At 37.2% G+C, this 16,994-nt stretch overlaps 3 protein-coding genes and 1 long non-coding RNA gene across 7 annotated transcripts in view; 3 read left to right on the forward strand and 1 right to left on the reverse strand.

The window, feature by feature from the left end:
- LOC146476769 (uncharacterized) overlaps positions 1–16,994 on the reverse strand; it is a 178,435-nt gene that overhangs the window by 65,224 nt on the left and 96,217 nt on the right. The window lies entirely within an intron of this gene.
- Positions 1–16,994, forward strand: part of LOC146476771 (macrophage mannose receptor 1-like) — a 98,734-nt gene that overhangs the window by 47,792 nt on the left and 33,948 nt on the right. The window contains exons 2-4 of the mRNA XM_085113837.1: positions 644–757; positions 5,135–5,533; positions 16,311–16,449. Coding sequence (XP_084969963.1) covers positions 644–757; positions 5,135–5,533; positions 16,311–16,449 — 652 coding nt within the window. The remainder of the gene's footprint in view (positions 1–643; positions 758–5,134; positions 5,534–16,310; positions 16,450–16,994) is intronic.
- On the forward strand, positions 4,290–4,838 carry LOC146476775 (uncharacterized). Its single transcript, XM_085113929.1, has one exon. It carries the CDS (start codon positions 4,305–4,307, stop codon positions 4,776–4,778), a length of 474 nt encoding a protein of 157 aa, XP_084970055.1. The 5' UTR covers positions 4,290–4,304; the 3' UTR covers positions 4,779–4,838.
- LOC146476776 (uncharacterized) lies at positions 7,305–14,398 on the forward strand. 4 transcript variants are annotated; one of them, XM_085113933.1, is made up of 6 exons: positions 8,839–8,982; positions 10,309–10,343; positions 11,416–11,495; positions 12,127–12,177; positions 12,291–12,335; positions 13,631–14,398. In XM_085113933.1, exons 2-6 carry the CDS (start codon positions 10,337–10,339, stop codon positions 13,772–13,774), a joined length of 327 nt encoding a protein of 108 aa, XP_084970059.1. In that variant the 5' UTR covers positions 8,839–8,982; positions 10,309–10,336; the 3' UTR covers positions 13,775–14,398. The 4 variants fall into 4 exon arrangements, 3 of the variants coding, with proteins under 3 accessions (XP_084970058.1, XP_084970060.1, XP_084970059.1); XM_085113932.1 differs by lacking the exons at positions 8,839–8,982; positions 10,309–10,343 and adding an exon at positions 7,305–7,643 and having other exon boundaries at positions 12,134–12,177; XM_085113934.1 differs by lacking the exons at positions 8,839–8,982; positions 10,309–10,343 and adding an exon at positions 7,312–7,643.

Consider the following 16,994-nt stretch of genomic DNA (forward strand, 5'->3'; position numbering starts at 1 on the left):
AGTTCTCATGAATCCTCCGTTGAGTTCTGGCAAGAGCGAATAAGGTTTTGAAAACAAAATTTAGACCGCTGCATCTTCAATCTGAGCATCGAAATCATTGCAAGTAAACCTTATGTCGCGCGTGGGGGCCAACCAGGTAAATCGACGACGACTACCTTCAGTAAACGAACTGTAAAGCTTCTTTTTGCCGCGTGAAGGCGAAAATCCATTAATTCTGGCGCGTAACAGCAGAGATGGAAATTGATCCTTTGGAACAGCTGGTGGTGACAAGATATCGGGCTCTCTATTGACACCTTACAACACCTACGGAAAACTGCAACTTTTAAGTTTAGAAAAAAAGAAGAGACAATTCTATGAAGGTTTGAAAGAGAAAGAACCATGTTTTTGCCAATTTAGGTACTTGTTTTACAAAAAAATGATTTTACAAAAAAAAAAAAAAAAAAAAAACATGCTTTTGCCGTTTTTGTGTTAAAATCGTGTCTTTCTGTAAATAGTCAAATACAAATGTTTCTCTCAATCTAGAGCTCCCAAGACTGCAAAATACAATATTTTTTGAATTACGCATGAGTTCAAAACTGCTGCAAGTGAACAACAGCCGTGATTCAAACTGTAGAAGTGACGTTTGTATTAAATGGTTTTGTAGTTTACAACTGCAGCTCATCAGCGTTCACATGTGACAATGGCAAGTGTATATTTCTCCCCGGGAGGTGTGACGGCGTCAATGACTGTGGTGATTTTTCTGACGAGAGAAACTGCGGTAAGTTTCAAAAAACTCTTCTTTACATTGTCATGAGACTAAACATGAAATATAAATAGTAGTGTTGTACCAGTCGTGAGCATAAGCTGAAAAGTCACGGTTAACTGAACACTCAAATGCCAGCCACGTAGTAAGTGACTCTGTGTGTTTATATTTAAACATTTTCCAGCTAAATTCAAAAGCAGACATAAAGAAGAAATCGACGGCTTGATATAGGCGAGGGAAGAAGAAGACAAACCCCAGGATTCTGAAAAATCTATTTGTTTGCAAACAGAATTGTGTCTTCTTCCCTCCCCTCCGTTCTCCTCTCCTCCTATCTGCTCTCATTCTTCATAGTCAACAGGAAGAAAATCCCAGTGAAATGCTTGCTATGCAGGTTAGCCGCTCACTTAAGTGACTTTCAGTAGAATGTAGTTAAAGATAAATCCTTTTTATTTCTTGACGGAAGAAAGAGAGAATATCACGTGCATTGATTTAAGCCAGCTTGAGGTATGGCTGCTCTGATAACTGTAGTGCAACGTCTGACGACAGAAGTTGCCGTAAGTATAAAAGAACTCTTCGTTGCTGTCCTATTAGACTTAACCTAAAATACCAATAACTCTTTTGCAGTACGGTTAAAATAAGCTAAGAGATGTAAGAGAATTGGCCCCTAACAAAACTGTGTAGCAAGCGATTCTTTTTCTCCTATTTGGCCCCATTTTTTCTCGCTTCCAACGTTTGTGCTGCCAATGAGGAGAAAGCGTTGTAAAAAGTTTGCTTTTCAGGGTAGCCTCTCCCTTGAGAAACTTTAAAGAGCGTGTAGTTGGGAATAAACTGTTTCATTTCTGAGGGAAGTGTTGGAAAAAAAAAGAAAGAAGAATTCTACGAAGGTTTGAAAGAGAAAGAATCATGTTTTTGTCAATTTAGGTACTTGTTGTGCTCGTTAAAATCGTGGCTTTTTAACAATTATAAAAGTAAAAACAATCGTAACCTTCCCAAAATCCTCGGCAACTGAAAAATCGCAAAAGCCAAATAACTTTGTCAATTGAAGTCAAGGAGGATGCCACACCACATGGAAATAACACTTGCTATAAAATATCACTGAATTCAAATTTAATGTGATGACGTCATCAGTCACGTGACCACAACCAAATCCGCCTTTCAACTCATTGAGACATCTATCAATTCGAAAATAATCAATGTAGTCAGGAAGAGATTGGTGCGAGGTATATAATGTGGCCATTAACGGTCATGCATCTTGAAATTAAGGGAGCTATACACACTAACCAAAAAATGTTAGGGACTGAGTCGAGGGACATATCTCCTTGAGTTTCAGGCGCATTGTAACATGAATTTGCGTGTGCATAGTAGGACTGTGACGTCAATACAGGAACACTAGCTTCGCGATTTCTCTCTTCCTCAGTTGCTTTTCGTGTGCAAAGGAAGAAAACCGTGTGGACAAAAATATGAATGAGATTGGTGAATACTCGGAATGAAACAACTGAAAAGTAAAGAAACCGCGAGACTAAGCGTTCCTGTATTGAGGTCCCAGCCCTACTATCCCCATTCTCCAGTTTTGCATGGTATTGTACCCAACTGGAAGTGAAATTTGATGCTTTTATACGCTTCAAACACGGAGAAGAAAGTTTGACAAGGAATTTCTTTCTTTTTTTTTTTCATGCAAGAACAACATGAACATTTGATTAAGCAAATAAAAAAAATTCTGTTACCTTAAGTACATGTACATTACCAATTAGACAGATCAAAAGAATGATAACTATATTCAATAGCCACAAGCATTCTGACAACCAATAATTGATTCTTCGCGTTATGAAATTAATATTATATTCTGCTCTTAGCTGGTAATAATAACAATAATAATAATAATAATAATGGTAATAATAAGGTTATGTCGTAGAAGGGAAAAGAAACAAAGATAATATAATAATATTTAATATTTATGTTGTGCATTTTCTATAAGAATAATCAAATGTGCATTACAGACATCACAATAAAATCCAAAAGAAGAACCCGTTAAAATTACAATTACTATAGAATAAAAAAGCGAAAACTACAATATTTACAATTTGCTATAAGATGGCAATATTTACAATGGCTATAAGAAAGGTAATTTACAGAAAACTGTATGAAGCTAAAAGGCTAATTACAAAATAATCGTGCGATAGGCGTCACCGTCATCATCACCATCATCACCACAATAATAATAATAATAATAATAATCATAATAATGATCATAATCATAATAATAATAAGGCGTGCCTCTCAGGAACTCTAAACATTGCTCGCACGTTTAAAGTCGCAACGTGAGCACTCGCGAAGATTCAGTCGCCAATTGGGCCTTTTTACTCGAGAAAGTCATTTTTTAAGTTTTACTTGATCTCTTGTTTGTAACTAGTTTTTATTCACTTTATAGCCCACGGGTTACGCTGCGTTAGCGCCTCGTGATGCTTCTTAACTGTATATAGCATACAGACGTTTTAACTGCTATAATAATGACAATAATAATAATAATAATAATAATAATAATAATAATAATAATAATAATAATAATAATATGGGGACGAGGCTGGACCAGTCATCAGTGGTTGAGAGTCTCAAGCCAGGGACCAGTTATAAGTTCTTAGGAGTTCAAGAAACAGTGACAGAAGATGAAAAGCTGGCCCTTGGGTGCGCAGCCAAGGTGTATCCGAAAAGGCTATCGGTGATATGGTCTAGTCCTCTGTCAGATATTAACCGAGTAACAGCCAGCAACCAGTACGCAATGCCAGTCCTAACCTATCCGATGTGGACTCAACACTGGCCAATCACAGAACTGCAAGTTATCGAAAGAGAGGCTAGAAAGATCATCTGTGAAAACGGTGGGAAACATCCCTTAAGCTTGACGGCGATAATGTATTTGCCAAGAGAGAAAGGAGAGCGTGGCTTGCGCTCGGTTGAGCGCGAATACAAGTTGACCAAGATCAAGGCAGCAATAAAGCTCTGTCAGAACATGGATCCCTCTATGAGGGCAGTGCAACAGTTCGAAGAGAGGGCGGTAGAGAAGGGACACACTTCACTGATGAAGGAAGCGCATAAGTTTGCCGAGGAACTGGGCATGAGCCTGTCTTTGGAGTACCCTCAACCGTCGTGCTGGTCCGTGAGCGATCCTGAGACGGAGATTCAGGGGCCAAAGGTCAAAAAACATCTCAAGAAGGCAGATATGGAGAAGCTGAAAGAGAAGATCAAAGAGGAGAAGTGGCATGGACGGTTTTTGCAGGCTAGGTGGCAGGATAGCGAGCTAAATCAGAGTGGATGTTTTGCTTGGCTGCGTGATTGGACCTGTGCTCCTACCCATACCATCGCTGGGGTAATGGAGTTGTACGAGAAGCTTACGCCTACCAAGGTGTACACAGTCCACAAAACAGGTGTATAACAGGGCGACGTCACGTGTAGACTATGTGGGAAATCACCTGAGACGCTTGCGCATGTGCTGGCGGGTTGCTTTGCTCTGGCCCAGTCTAAGTACCTAGAAAGACACAACGCAGCACTGAAAGTCCTCTCTTTCGAGATGACGAGGGATCTGAAGCTAATTGATTCAGTCCCTCCCTGGTACTCGTGTGCAGTGCCCAAAGCAGTCTATGAGTCATCTGAGGCATTAGCGTTTTGGGATGTTCCAGTTTATGCTGAACATACCATCGTCAAGGCTAACAGAGTGGACGCTCGATTTGTGGACCACAAGAATAAGAAGGTGTGGGCTGTGGAGATGTCCTGTCCGTGGATGGAGCATCGGGAAAAGAAGTCCGAGGATAAGACGGTCAAGTACGGGCCACTGCGATTCGAGCTGAAGAAGCGGTACCCTGGCTATGACGTTGAACAATGTAACATCATCATTGACGTGCTTGGGGGATGGTCAAGGGATGTAGAACTGACAATGAGGAAGCTCTTTGGCAGCAGGGGTTATGACGTATTGAGAAGGATGCAGAAGGCTACCATTTCGAGTTCTCTCAACATAGTGAGAACATTCAAAGCTACCGTCAATTGACTTTCCTTTAGGGAATAGCGTAGAAGCTCCATATCGTTTTTGTGTCGGAGAACTTTTATATTTTATGAGATGTTCATATTTTATCGCTATTTTTTTGTAATTCTTAACTCAGCAGTTTTCTTTTTGTAGTTCCTTAACATCGCATAGGTTACGCTGCGCGCCCTATGTGGTTCTATTTTAGCATACATACGTTTTTTAACTGCACATAATAATAATAATAATAATAATAATAAAAATAATAATAATAATAATAATCGGGTTTTTTTTTGTAATTCCTTTATCTCTACCATAAAGTCTGTACCTCAGAATATTATAATCGATCTGTTTAAATATCTTCCTACTACATTGCATTTCAGCATTATGCCCAACTGGCTCGTTTCTAGGTATCAACAGCTCTTGCTACCGGATCTCGCAGAACAAACTGACGTGGAATTCAGCAAAATCTGACTGCGAAGCATCAGGATCAAGGCTTGCAGTGCTGAATACAGAAGCTGAACAACAAGCACTTGCCCGAGTACTTTCATTTCACTATGTGGGGATGACTTGGATTGGTTTGCACAGGGATCCAAAGAACAAGTCACGATGGCTGTGGGTCGATGGGTCAAGCGCTGATTACACTAACTGGGCTAAAGGAAAACCTGACAATGAAGGAGGCACAGAGAATTGCACAGGAATACCATCTTATCTTGCTCCAGCGAAATGGAGCGACATGCCCTGTAATACTTTCCTCTCTTACGTCTGTGAACTGTTCACTGGTAAGTAAAAAAAAAACTTTATGTTATCACACAGGAGTAAATTGTAATTTAACCTTGCACAATATCTAAAGCTTAAAATTCATAAACTTTAATCTACGCCTCAACGTGTGCGATACGCCAAAAGTTCAAGTTGTATGCTGTATTTTATAAGATAATGCGACGATAAATTAGAACCTTTAACACCCCAGCCCCCCACCCCCTCCAACCATCCCTGGGCATACCTGAAGCATTTGACCATTTTGCGGGGGAATTGCCAGAGGGGAAAGTCGAAGTCCCGAATATTATATGGAGAAAAAACGATTGATACCTTTCGGCGACCAGAAGTAGTTTTCTTAGACTTGGTGAATACAAACTTCATTATCCTAGCGACGTAGTTGTAGTAGTGGAATTGGTAACCTCGTCACTTATTCCCTACATATCCTTCCAAGATGGTGTCGTTTTCCATTTTCCGGAGGTTGCCAAGGGAGGGGGATGTCAAAGTATCCAATTTTGCATGACTAAAAACCGATTGCTACCTTTCAGCGACCAGAAGTCGTTTTCTTAGACTTTGCAAACACTGGAAAAGTTGAAAAATTTACAGCACATGTAAATTGCAATTTACATTATGTAAACCTTAGTTTACATGTTTTGAAAATTTTAATTTACAAGGTGAGTACTTGTAAAACATAATATACATGAAATTTACAGTTTTACCATAATATGGGAAACTACTGTAAATATTATTTACATGGTCCTTTTTTGCAGTGATTATTTGAGGAACATGTAAATATACTGTAAAATATATTACACATATTTACAGTATCTTCTTTGTAAATGAGCTGTAAAAATTGCTTACAAGATCGTGTAAATAACATGTAAAAAAAAGCGTTTACAATCGCTGAAAAGTAGTACTTGCTTGACGCTGTAAAGAGCCTGTAAATCGAAGAAGGGGGACTAATTAATTTCACCTTGTAGATCGAAAAAGGGGAATTGAACTGACTCTGTAAAAAGCCTGTAAATCGAAAAAGGGGATCTGATTTGACTCTGTAAAAAGCCTGTAAATCGAAAAAGGGGGCCTGACTTGATTCTGTAAAAAGCCTGTAAAGCGAAAAAGGGGGACTGGCTTGACTCTGTAAAAATCCTGTAAATCGAAAAAGGGGGACTGGCTTGATTCTGTAAAAAGCCTGTAACTCGAAAAAGGGGGCCTGACTTGATTCTGTAAAAAGCCTGTAAATCGAAAAAGGGGGCCTGACTTGATTCTGTAAAAAGCCTGTAAATCGAAAAAGGGGGACTGGCTTGATTCTGTAAAAAGCCTGTAAATCGAAAAAGGGGGCCTGGCTTGACCCCGTAAAAAGCCTGTAAATCGAAAAAGGGGGCCTTGCCTACTCGCTGTAAAAAACCTGTAAATCCAAAAAGGGTGCACTACTTTGACTTCTGAAAAACCCTCTAAATCGTATATTGGTGCCTAGCTTGTCGCTGTAAAAACCCTGAGCGCATACCATTTAAATAGAATTTTCGGTAGATTTCTTTGGACAAATGGAACTGCACTAATTGAACCGTGAGCGTGATTCATTTTGTCAAAAATTCTGGAATTTTCGGTTCAGAAGCAAATGGAACGGTAATTTCCTGAAAGTTCATCTCGAAACAAGACCGGTTCATTGAAGTGGAAAAAAACCGTTCCTCTTGACACCTGGAAATTTCGGAAATTCAAACCGAAATTTTGGTATCATTAATTGCATCCGAAGTTTCTGGTGCCAGTGGGCTGGGTCTGGGTATCAACAAAACATGGCCGTTTTACCGTGAGGAGCCTGAAACTGGTAAGTGTGGACAAATTCCCGAAAAGCGCCGGTCTTGTACCCAGAGTCTTCAGGCTTTTTGAGCGGGGCAACGCCGGCGACTAACCGCTGGCCAAAGAACCTGAGGACTCTGGGTACGAGGTTGGTAAAAGCGGTAAAAGCGAGAAAAAGGAAGAAAAACGGTGGTAAGCTCAGCTCGAAAAAGGGGGACTGGTTCATCCCCAGGTTTTTAATAATTCTCGGTGCCCTGGAGCTCTGTCAAAAATGGCTTTCTTCAAAGACCTCCCTTTGAACTATGACTTCAGGTTGCAAAGACGAGCAGAACTAGCAGAAAGGTGAGATAAATAGTTTTTTTTTATTATCAACACTATAATCCCAGGTGGAAATCTTATCAGTTAAGATCTTGTAAGATCTTGCAAGATCTTGTAAGAATCTTGTAAGAATGAAAATAACACTAAGATCTTAATAAGATCTTGTTAAGATTTGTTAAGATTACAGATCTTAATAAGATCTTACGGCACTTCTTTATAAAATCTTAATACAAACTATACAATCTTCAGCATTTTAAGATCTTATGACTAAATTCTTGTAAGATACTTGTAAGAATCTTGAAAAAATCCTCAACCTAACAATCAATAAGATCTCAAAAAAATTGAATAAGATCTTTTCCATTTCTTAATATTTTCTTATTAAGATCTTATCAAAATTTGTGACAAGATCTTATAAGAATTCTTGTTAAGATCTTACTATGAATTAAAAATAAGATCTTAAACAGATTTTGATAACATCTTACCAATTACTTAATGTTTTCTTAATAAGATCTTAATCGAAATTCGTACCAAAATCTTACAACCATTCTGATTAAGATCTTACTACCTTACAATTATCTTGGTAAGATCTTAGCATCAATACCGGTAATTAAGAAAAAGATCTTTTATAAACAGTTTCTATGAAGATCTAGTAAAAAAAAACCTTCTGTTACCTCAATTCTTTATTAAGACCTCATAATATCTTACAAGAATCTTGACAGGATCTAAGAATAAATGCCAGCAAGACTCTCACACTGACTGTGATAATCTCTTTACTTTAGTGACATCTTGTACATCTTAATACTGTTTTCTTCAGTGTCCTAAGTTGATAAACGCTATGTAGACATGTGTGTTTCTAAACAAAGGCTTAAAAGATATGACTGTTAAGACTTACAGTTTGCAGTTTACAGATTGTATTCGCAGTAACTTAATGCACCGTCCAACACTGAAACGCATTTGTCGTGAAAACACTATTACTTACAAACCTTCTTTGATGAATCTAAACTCCATTTAATGCCAAAAAGAACAACAGTTCTTTGAATCATAATTCCTAAGATTTTCATGTACAATGCTAGCTTTTAAAATGAGGAAGAAAACGTGGATATTCGATAAACGTGGGCCGGAATCACACTGAATCACAGCAACAACACCGGCAGCCATCTTGGATTTCATTCAGACTGAGAAGACTGGACACCATTTTGGTCAGCAGATATGCCACTGCAGGCTCGGAGAAAGACCGTTTCATGTTAGATTTTAGGCGGGATTCAAGTATACAGCACACATTTCCTCTGGATTTTACCTCTGTAAGCTAAAAAAAATGATGGCTTCAAGCAGCAAACTGTGGACAACCACTTTTTAGAAAGAGGTAAGTTTCGACACCAATCATTTTGCGAAAGACTGCATGAAAATGTGTGATCATCCACGCAAATTACAGACAACATGGATCCATGCAGACAACGAGCATGCATATGTGCTTCTTGAAGATTGTTGAGGTGGTCATTCCCCATTTAGTTTTTTTTATGAGGCCTTTGAAAACGCTTTTATGGAGTAATTTGTAGCTGGGTTAATATCATGACAGTCTTGGTATAAGCTGAAAACGTGAGTGATCGATCTTGATTTGGCGTGAAGATCAGTTTATGATCTTCGTGGAGTGTATGGCTCATATTACTCAGATCAGGAACTAACAATATTGTTACGGGTGAAAAGCTCACTGCAACATTGTCTAAAAAGTTAATGACAACCTAGCCAGTCACTGTGATCACTCAGAAGAACTGACTTAAAGTGCACAATTTTCGGTTTTACTGTAGATTTTCAACTCCATTTTGTAATGGGCCATTCCATTTAATATCTGCACCCCCCCCCCCCCCCCCCGTTCCCTATTGAGGTACTGTGAAATCTGAGGGGGAGGGAGGGGGTCTTTAAGAGTTATTTCTGAGGGGGCATTTATATCGGTATCTTTGAACTCTTTCTTTTTTCCTGAGGGGTAATGTGTCGGCACTTTGATCTTAATTTCTAAAGGGGTCTTGAAAAGTTATTTCTGATAGGGGTAGACACAAAAGCCCTCAATAGGGGGGGGGGGGGTGCGAATAATAAATGGGATGACCCAATGTCAAGGTCGAGACTCAAGACTGCAGCTTCAGAGTTAAGTCACCAAATCCTGCTCAATAAAGTCACTTATATTTATGACTGTTGGAGTCTATTTTAACTGATTTAATTTTGTTGTAAATCGTGACTTCTGCTACTTCTACTCAGGAACAATAATACTAAATAAAATTTTGTAACTTTAATAATGACAGTATTTGATCAGTGCTTGATACCATAGTTCTTTAGTTGAAAATAGCAAGCAAAATAAAGGGAACACTAAGTAACAATTCTTTTGATCAATGCAATAATGTTTTCTTAAAGAGTACAATGTAAGTTGCACTGTCCAGACATACATCTGTACAGTTAACAATGAAATAATCATTATAATAATCTTTTTGTATTTGAGCTTGGAATTTTCTTTTTATATCAAAGCCACTTGTAAATTTAGACTTGGGTTTCCTATGAACAAGACAGCCAGTTGTCTGAGTTGTCTGCATGTGCTACTACAAAACATTGTGAGAATGCTGACTGAAGTAAGAGAATGAGATAACACTGTGTACTCTGGTCAGGACATAAGTTAACATGACTGTCTTATTTTCTTGTACAGGTCCCTCTAGCCCTGGAGGTGCAGCTGAATGAAATGTGGGAGAAGATTAATTTTTCAATATTTTATTAATTTTATAAGTTGGAACTAGCAAGCAACACTTGCAAAGTGAAAGCATCCATGATATTTTTCTGAGCCACCACAAATTGTCAAAGTGCATGTTTAGAGCCAGTTGAACTGAGTGATCATCTGTGAGTTAAATGCAGACCTTGTGAGAAAAAAAGGGTTTATTTTTATTTTTTAATGTTAATTTACTTATTTTAGCTCATTTTTTTTACTCAAGATTCACTTTATTTCTTGAAGTCAAAAATCAACGAAGTGCTTGTATCTTAAAGGTAGTGCATTTTGACCCAAAATTGTGGTACCCGAATGACACTGCCTCTTTGCTCTCTGTGTAAATTTTCTGGGACGCAATCAAACCAAATTGAGTGTAATAGGTTCACTTATTAATTTTTGAGTATAACTCAGTTTCCAGTTCAGTTAATTGCATGATTTGTAAATAAGGGGGACAAAAAATGATCACTAAATGAAATAACAGGTTTTCTATAGATCATATAAACGGTTTTTTAAAGTCTTTGTTATAGTAATTTCACAATTTTATGGTGTGAGACCTTCTAATAAACTGTTGGTCAAATCTTGATTTTGTGTCCTACATGTATGATACCTCTTATGATGTCTTAAGCTTGAGATTGATTATTATATCTTGACTATCGACTTTAAGTTCCTTACTAAGATTCTTATCAGATCTTACCAAGATCTTGTAAGAATTTTTCAAGAATCTTGTAAGAATCTTGTAGGAATCTTACAAGTACAGTACTTGTACAGCACAGCACACTGTTGCGTGCTTCTGTTGTCGTCAAAACCTTAAATCTTGTTATTTCATGTTACTTGTTGTTTTGTAGAATAATGTATGGAAAGAAGTGTACCAAAATACATGGCCCACATGCATGCCATGCATCCAATTACATTTACATACATGTAGCCATTGTCATTGCTGCACTTGGCTTTAAAATACATGTCCAGCTTTCTATTATGTAACTGTTTCTATATATGACAGCCTTTATTCAGTGGGTGTTCATTTTCATATCATTATTATTGTTCTCTAACAAGTGTTCCCTGTTTACATGTGGGAACCAACTCTGAATTCCAAGAGGAAGCAGGCAGAACAGTCCACTACCCACAAGGAAAGAGTATGTCCATTTCTTATTTTACTTAGTGGTCTTTTCCAACTTGTTTTTAACCGGCTGCAGCAAAGTAATACAGTAAAACCTGGATTTAGTGAATTAGAGAATGCTCTAATGTAAACAATAAAAATTCACCAATGAAGGATTTGTGTATGCTAACTCAGTAACTGTACACTTACCTGTTCAGCTTAGTGTCTAGTTGTGGATATTCACATGACTACTTGTGTCTTAATAATGTTCATGCAAATTGAAACTTGTTTTGTCAATCATTGTCATGCTGTTGTGTTTTCAAATGTATAAATTTGTGAGTGGCAATCTTTTCAAATGAAGTAGGGCTGCAACAACACATATACGTCTTCTCATGGTATGAAATAAAATTATCTTGAATCAGAGAAGCACATGCTTATAAGCAGGAATGGTTTGGTTTTTCATTTGTTTTCCTATCACAATGGAGAACTTGAACTAAGCAATATTTAAGACAGCAAATGGCAAAATTTGAAGATAAGGAAAAGTAATTTTGGGATTTTGGTTGCTGCTCACCCAATAATGATTGTCCACACAAGATGGTGTCTGTGCTTACAGTGTAATACAGGTTTGACTGTTCATCAAAATTATTATTTTTTTAACTTTTTGGCAGGATTCAGCTCAGAATTCCACCAAGAGGCTTAAGCAGACAACATGTACTAAGGTAACCCTCTTATTTAAATATTTAATCAGTGTAAATCACAATACTTTTTTTAAAATAATCATAATACTTTCACTAATACCTTGTTAATGTCTTGTTGTTATGATCTTGACGAGACTGCTGCTAACCAGAAGGAAGCCAAAGAAGATGACACCAGTAAGGTAAGAAAGCATGTACATGTTGCTCTAGTGGAATTAGATTTTAGTCATGTGGGTTGTCTACTTTTTTGAAAACATTTCATTAATTTGAATATTAAATTATTAAAAACATTTGTGTTGGGATGAAGTTTGGTCATGCCCACTCCGTGGGGGTCTAGCATTTGACCCTCGTCACATCGAAAAGACAGTGGAATGGCCCTTAATCTATTTCTGGGACCATAAATTAAAAGCTGTGGAAGTCCTTTCAATGAGTCCCAGCAATGGCTGGAGCTCCAGTAGGTATTCTGTTTTGAATCACCAGCTATACAGTATTTTGCCCAGTTCTGGTCTAAATCAAACAAGTCTGGGCTTCTCATAATACAAGATTTTTATGTTAAACTGGAGGACAGTCATAAGAAGGCCAAATTTGTTCTGACCTGGGCCACTAAAGCTGCCGTTACACATTGAAACTTTTAGCTGAAACTTGTGTGCAATGGCGCTGCGAAACAAGTTTCACGAAGTGGTGTTACACGGTGAAACTCTTTTTTTTTTTTCACCATTGCAACCGTTTCGCGCCGTTGCAGAAGTAGGAAGCTGTTCTACTTTTCATGAAATTTGTCTTGCAACAGAGGTTTGAAAAAGTTTCACTGAACCGACCATGTTACACTGTGCAACGCCTGTTGAAACTTGTTTCGCAGCGCCATTGCACACAAGTTTCAGCTAAAAGTTTCAACATGTAACGGCAGCTTAAGATTTCCAGGATACTGGTCAGAGTGGCAACCAAGCACTGCAGTTACTTTTTAACCCTCTTGCTTATTATCAATGATAACTTGATATTATCTATTTGGTTTTCATGCATGTAGGAAATTTCAGAGTATGAACAGAAACGATTGCAGAATATGAAGGAGAATGAGTTGGAGCTATTAAAGACAGGTTTTTTTAAGTACACAGAAAGTTGATTTTAAGGACATTCCATCAACCACCACATGGGTTTGATGTTTTAAGTAGTCTCTCATGGGGGTTGAATTGCATTTTTTATGTCTTAGGTAGTAAGTCGTTATCCAGAAGCAAACTAAAGCCTGCACAGCTGTCGATCAATAGTTTGAAACTTTACAAAGTCTTTTTTAAACAACGCTGTCAAAAGAATACATAAAATCTCTCCCACTAGTGCTTTTATTATCGAAATGAATAATTTGGGAAAAATGTACTCATCAAAAGGGAAAAATCAAATTACCATACATGTGTATTTTGTAGGCATAATCCAAAACAACAGAAGTTATGTCACAAGCCCTTATGAAACATATTTGCTCTTCTTGTAGGTTGCCAAAGATAAGGCCATTATGGTTGCTCTTCACTATCTAAAGGCCAAGACCATACCAAGTGTACAATCTAAAGTACTGGAAAACAAATGCAAACACTTTTGCATTCTGTACAAAAGCACTTCAAGTAAAAGTGATTTGTAAGGTCCTTAGGACAAAGGGTTTATGAACAAAATAAATTATTGTGATAAGAAAGGATAATCACTGCAGATAAGGAGTCATCTGATGGGGAAAATTAGGTTGTTTCCATGCACGTCCTAGAAAGCTACTGTAATTTACCTTTTTTAACACTGATGAACATTACATAACCACTTTGAGATACAAAATTTATCTTGTAATAAAAAATATTGCACCCATTCCCTGTGCTCACTTGTGAAAATATTTTCCACAGTCAATGATAAAATTACAATTATTTAAAATATTTAACTACATGAAGAAATTCAATTAATTAATTAAAATATTTTCAACAGTCAATGATAAAATTTCAATGGCCATGAACTTTCCTCTATTTAATGAATAATGAAATGAATTCAGCAATAGTTATGAAGATTATACTGTATTTATGAGAGTATTGAACTGTTTTAACAAAGAAAAATAAGTTTTAGCAAGCTGCATGTATTTATTGCATCATTGTTTTTGATGTTGTACTGATTATTGAAAATTTTAGTGATCAACATTGTTATTCATGGTGATGAAGAAACTTTTTATACAGATACAATGTAGGTTTTAAAAAGAACCTTGCAATTAAAAACAAAGGAATGAAAATGGTGTTTGATTAATTGTTACTGTCAAATGCCTCTTGTGATTTATGGGGTCAAATTCTTCTCTTTTTTCAAATTTAAAAAGTGTATGAAAAACTCCCTTTTTACATTTACAGGCTTTTTACAGAGTCAAGCCAGGCCCTCTTTTTTGATTTACAGGCTTTTTACAGAGTCAAGCCAGGCACCCTTTTTTTATTTACAGGCTTTTTACAGAGTCAAGCCAGGCCCTCTTTTTTGATTTACAGGCTTTTTACTAAGTCAAGCCAGGCCCCCTTTTTCAATTTACAGGCTTTTTACAGAGTTAAGCCAGTCCCCCTTTTTCGATTTACAGGCTTTTTACAGAATCAAGTCAGGCCCCCTTTTTCGATTTACAGGCTTTTTACAGAATCAAGCCAGGCCCCCTTTTTCGAGTTACAGGCTTTTTACAGAATCAAGCCAGGCCCCCTTTTTCGATTTACAGGCTTTTTACAGAATCAAGCCAGGCCCCCTTTTTCGATTTACAGGCTTTTTACAGAATCAAGTCAGGCCCCCTTTTTCGATTTACAGGCTTTTTACAGAATCAAGTCAGGCCCCCTTTTTCGATTTACAGGCTTTTTACAGAATCAAACCAGGCCCCTTTTTCGATTTACAGCGTTTTTACAGAATCAAGCCAGCCGCCCTATTTTATTTACAGGCTTTTTACAGCGACGAGCCAGGCCCCCTTTTTCGATTTACAGCGTTTTTACAGAGTCAAAGTAATCCCCCGCTTATGATTTACAGCGTTTTTACATAGAAAAACCAGGCCCGACTTTTCCATTTACAGGGTATTTACAGCGACGAGCCAGTCCCCTTTTCTATTTACAGGGATTTTACAGAGTAAAATCAGGTCCCCGTTTTCGATTTACAGAGTTTTTGCATGGTCAAATCACAGTCCCTTTAGGAGATTGACAGAGTTTTTACAGGGTCGTGGCAAGATTTACAACCTATTTACAAGGTCAAACGCACTCTCTTCCAAAATTTACATGTTATTTACAGGTTACAGGCACTTTTTACATTCTTTTTACATGATCTTGGCTGTAGTGTCTTACAAATTTACAGGATGTTTCTCACTTTTTACATGCTCTATTCATAATATTTACAGTTTCTTTACAGTATCTTCTGAGATCCTGTAAAAAGGCATTTTAGCCGTAAAATGATAATTACAGTATTTTCCAGGTGATTTACATGTTATTTACATATAAAAAGGAAAATTTACAGTGCATGTAAATTTATCATTTTTTCCAGTGAAATAAACTCGATTAGATTCTAGCGAAGTAGTTAGAGTAGAATTGGTAACCTCGCCACTATTCCCTTCATTTCCTTCCAAGATGGCGATGATTACGGTGTTGTGGTTTTTAAAATTTAAATTATCTCTGAAAAATGCATGGTTACTACTAAAATTCGATTTGCATTCAGATAACCCTAGCTCAGGTCATGTCTTGTCCCGGAAACCTTTCAAAGTACCTATTTTAGACATGTATGTCCTTTCACTTTTTAATTATTTGTTACTCGGCTTCCATGAAAACCATTTTTTTTTTAATTAATGGCATTCCGAGGATAAAAAAAAATTTCAGTTCATTTTTAATTTACCCTGAAAAAGTGATTTAATTTTACTCGTATAAGTGTGTATTGCAAACTATTTTTCTGATGCATAAGCTGTTTATCAAAGCATACTACAACATAAATAACTGTTAACGAAACAAGTGGTATAGCTTGCATAACTTGGGCCTTTTAAAATTCAAACCTCCCACTACCATACCCTCAACCCCATTCCCCCACCACCAACCCCGCCCCGGATTCGGCATTTTTTCTGATTAAAAAACAAAATAGCAAAGAAAGAAAGATTCGTTCCTGGGATGATACTTTGCTGTCATGTAAAACATACTTATTTTTCATTCCAGTATATCGAGTGCTCGTGAACACCTCCAATATTGATGGTGCTGGAACGGACGCAACTGTGGAAATAAAAATATATGGTGACAAAGGCTCCACAGGGACAATAAGACTAAATGATGTAAATGATAACTTTGAAAAAGGAAGGTAACTGTACTGACCCATGCTTCTTTGAAGAATAATTCTAGATTCGTATGGTGTTGTTAAAATTCTTATACTAACGTTTCTTTCCGCGTCATTAATCCTGCGAAAACCACCAGAAGCTGAGAATTTCAAGAGCAAGTATTCGAAGAGGACAAAGTTACACAATTATTTCTTTTATTTCACCCATTTTGAAATCACTGGTGATCCTTGCAATCTGATTGGTTCTCAACAGTGCGATTTATTCCCAAATTGCACCATTTTTTGCTCTAAATCGCAGCCTTTCTTTAGCCCATCAAAATGGAAATGAAGTAACAAAAATAGAATATTAATATTGACAATAAAACTCTGTGATTTCAAAATAGGTGTAATAAAGTGGTAATTGAACTTTGTGTCGTGCAATTTTGGTCTGAAATCATACTTGTGATTTCAAATCAAACTCGCGCTGCGCGCTCGTTCGATTTTGAAATCACGCGTATGATTTCAGACCAAATTGCACTCCACTCAGTTCAATTACCATCATTAACAATACCTAAAATGGTGTGATAAAA

Source organism: Pavona decussata, unplaced genomic scaffold, assembly GCF_977016875.1.
Source record: "Pavona decussata unplaced genomic scaffold, jaPavDecu1.1 SCAFFOLD_72, whole genome shotgun sequence".
Lineage (NCBI taxonomy): Eukaryota > Metazoa > Cnidaria > Anthozoa > Scleractinia > Agariciidae > Pavona > Pavona decussata.

Excerpts from the sequence above, each read along its gene's own strand:
- LOC146476775 (XM_085113929.1), top strand. The coding sequence starts at position 4,305 with ATGACGAGGGATCTGAAGCTAATTGATTCAGTCCCTCCCTGGTACTCG.
- LOC146476776 (XM_085113932.1), top strand. The coding sequence starts at position 7,573 with ATGGCTTTCTTCAAAGACCTCCCTTTGAACTATGACTTCAGGTTGCAA. Across the intron at positions 7,644-11,415 it reads CGAGCAGAACTAGCAGAAAG|TGTTCCCTGTTTACATGTGG; the intron begins GTGAGATAAATA and ends TTCTCTAACAAG. Across the intron at positions 12,178-12,290 it reads AGCAGACAACATGTACTAAG|ACTGCTGCTAACCAGAAGGA; the intron begins GTAACCCTCTTA and ends GATCTTGACGAG.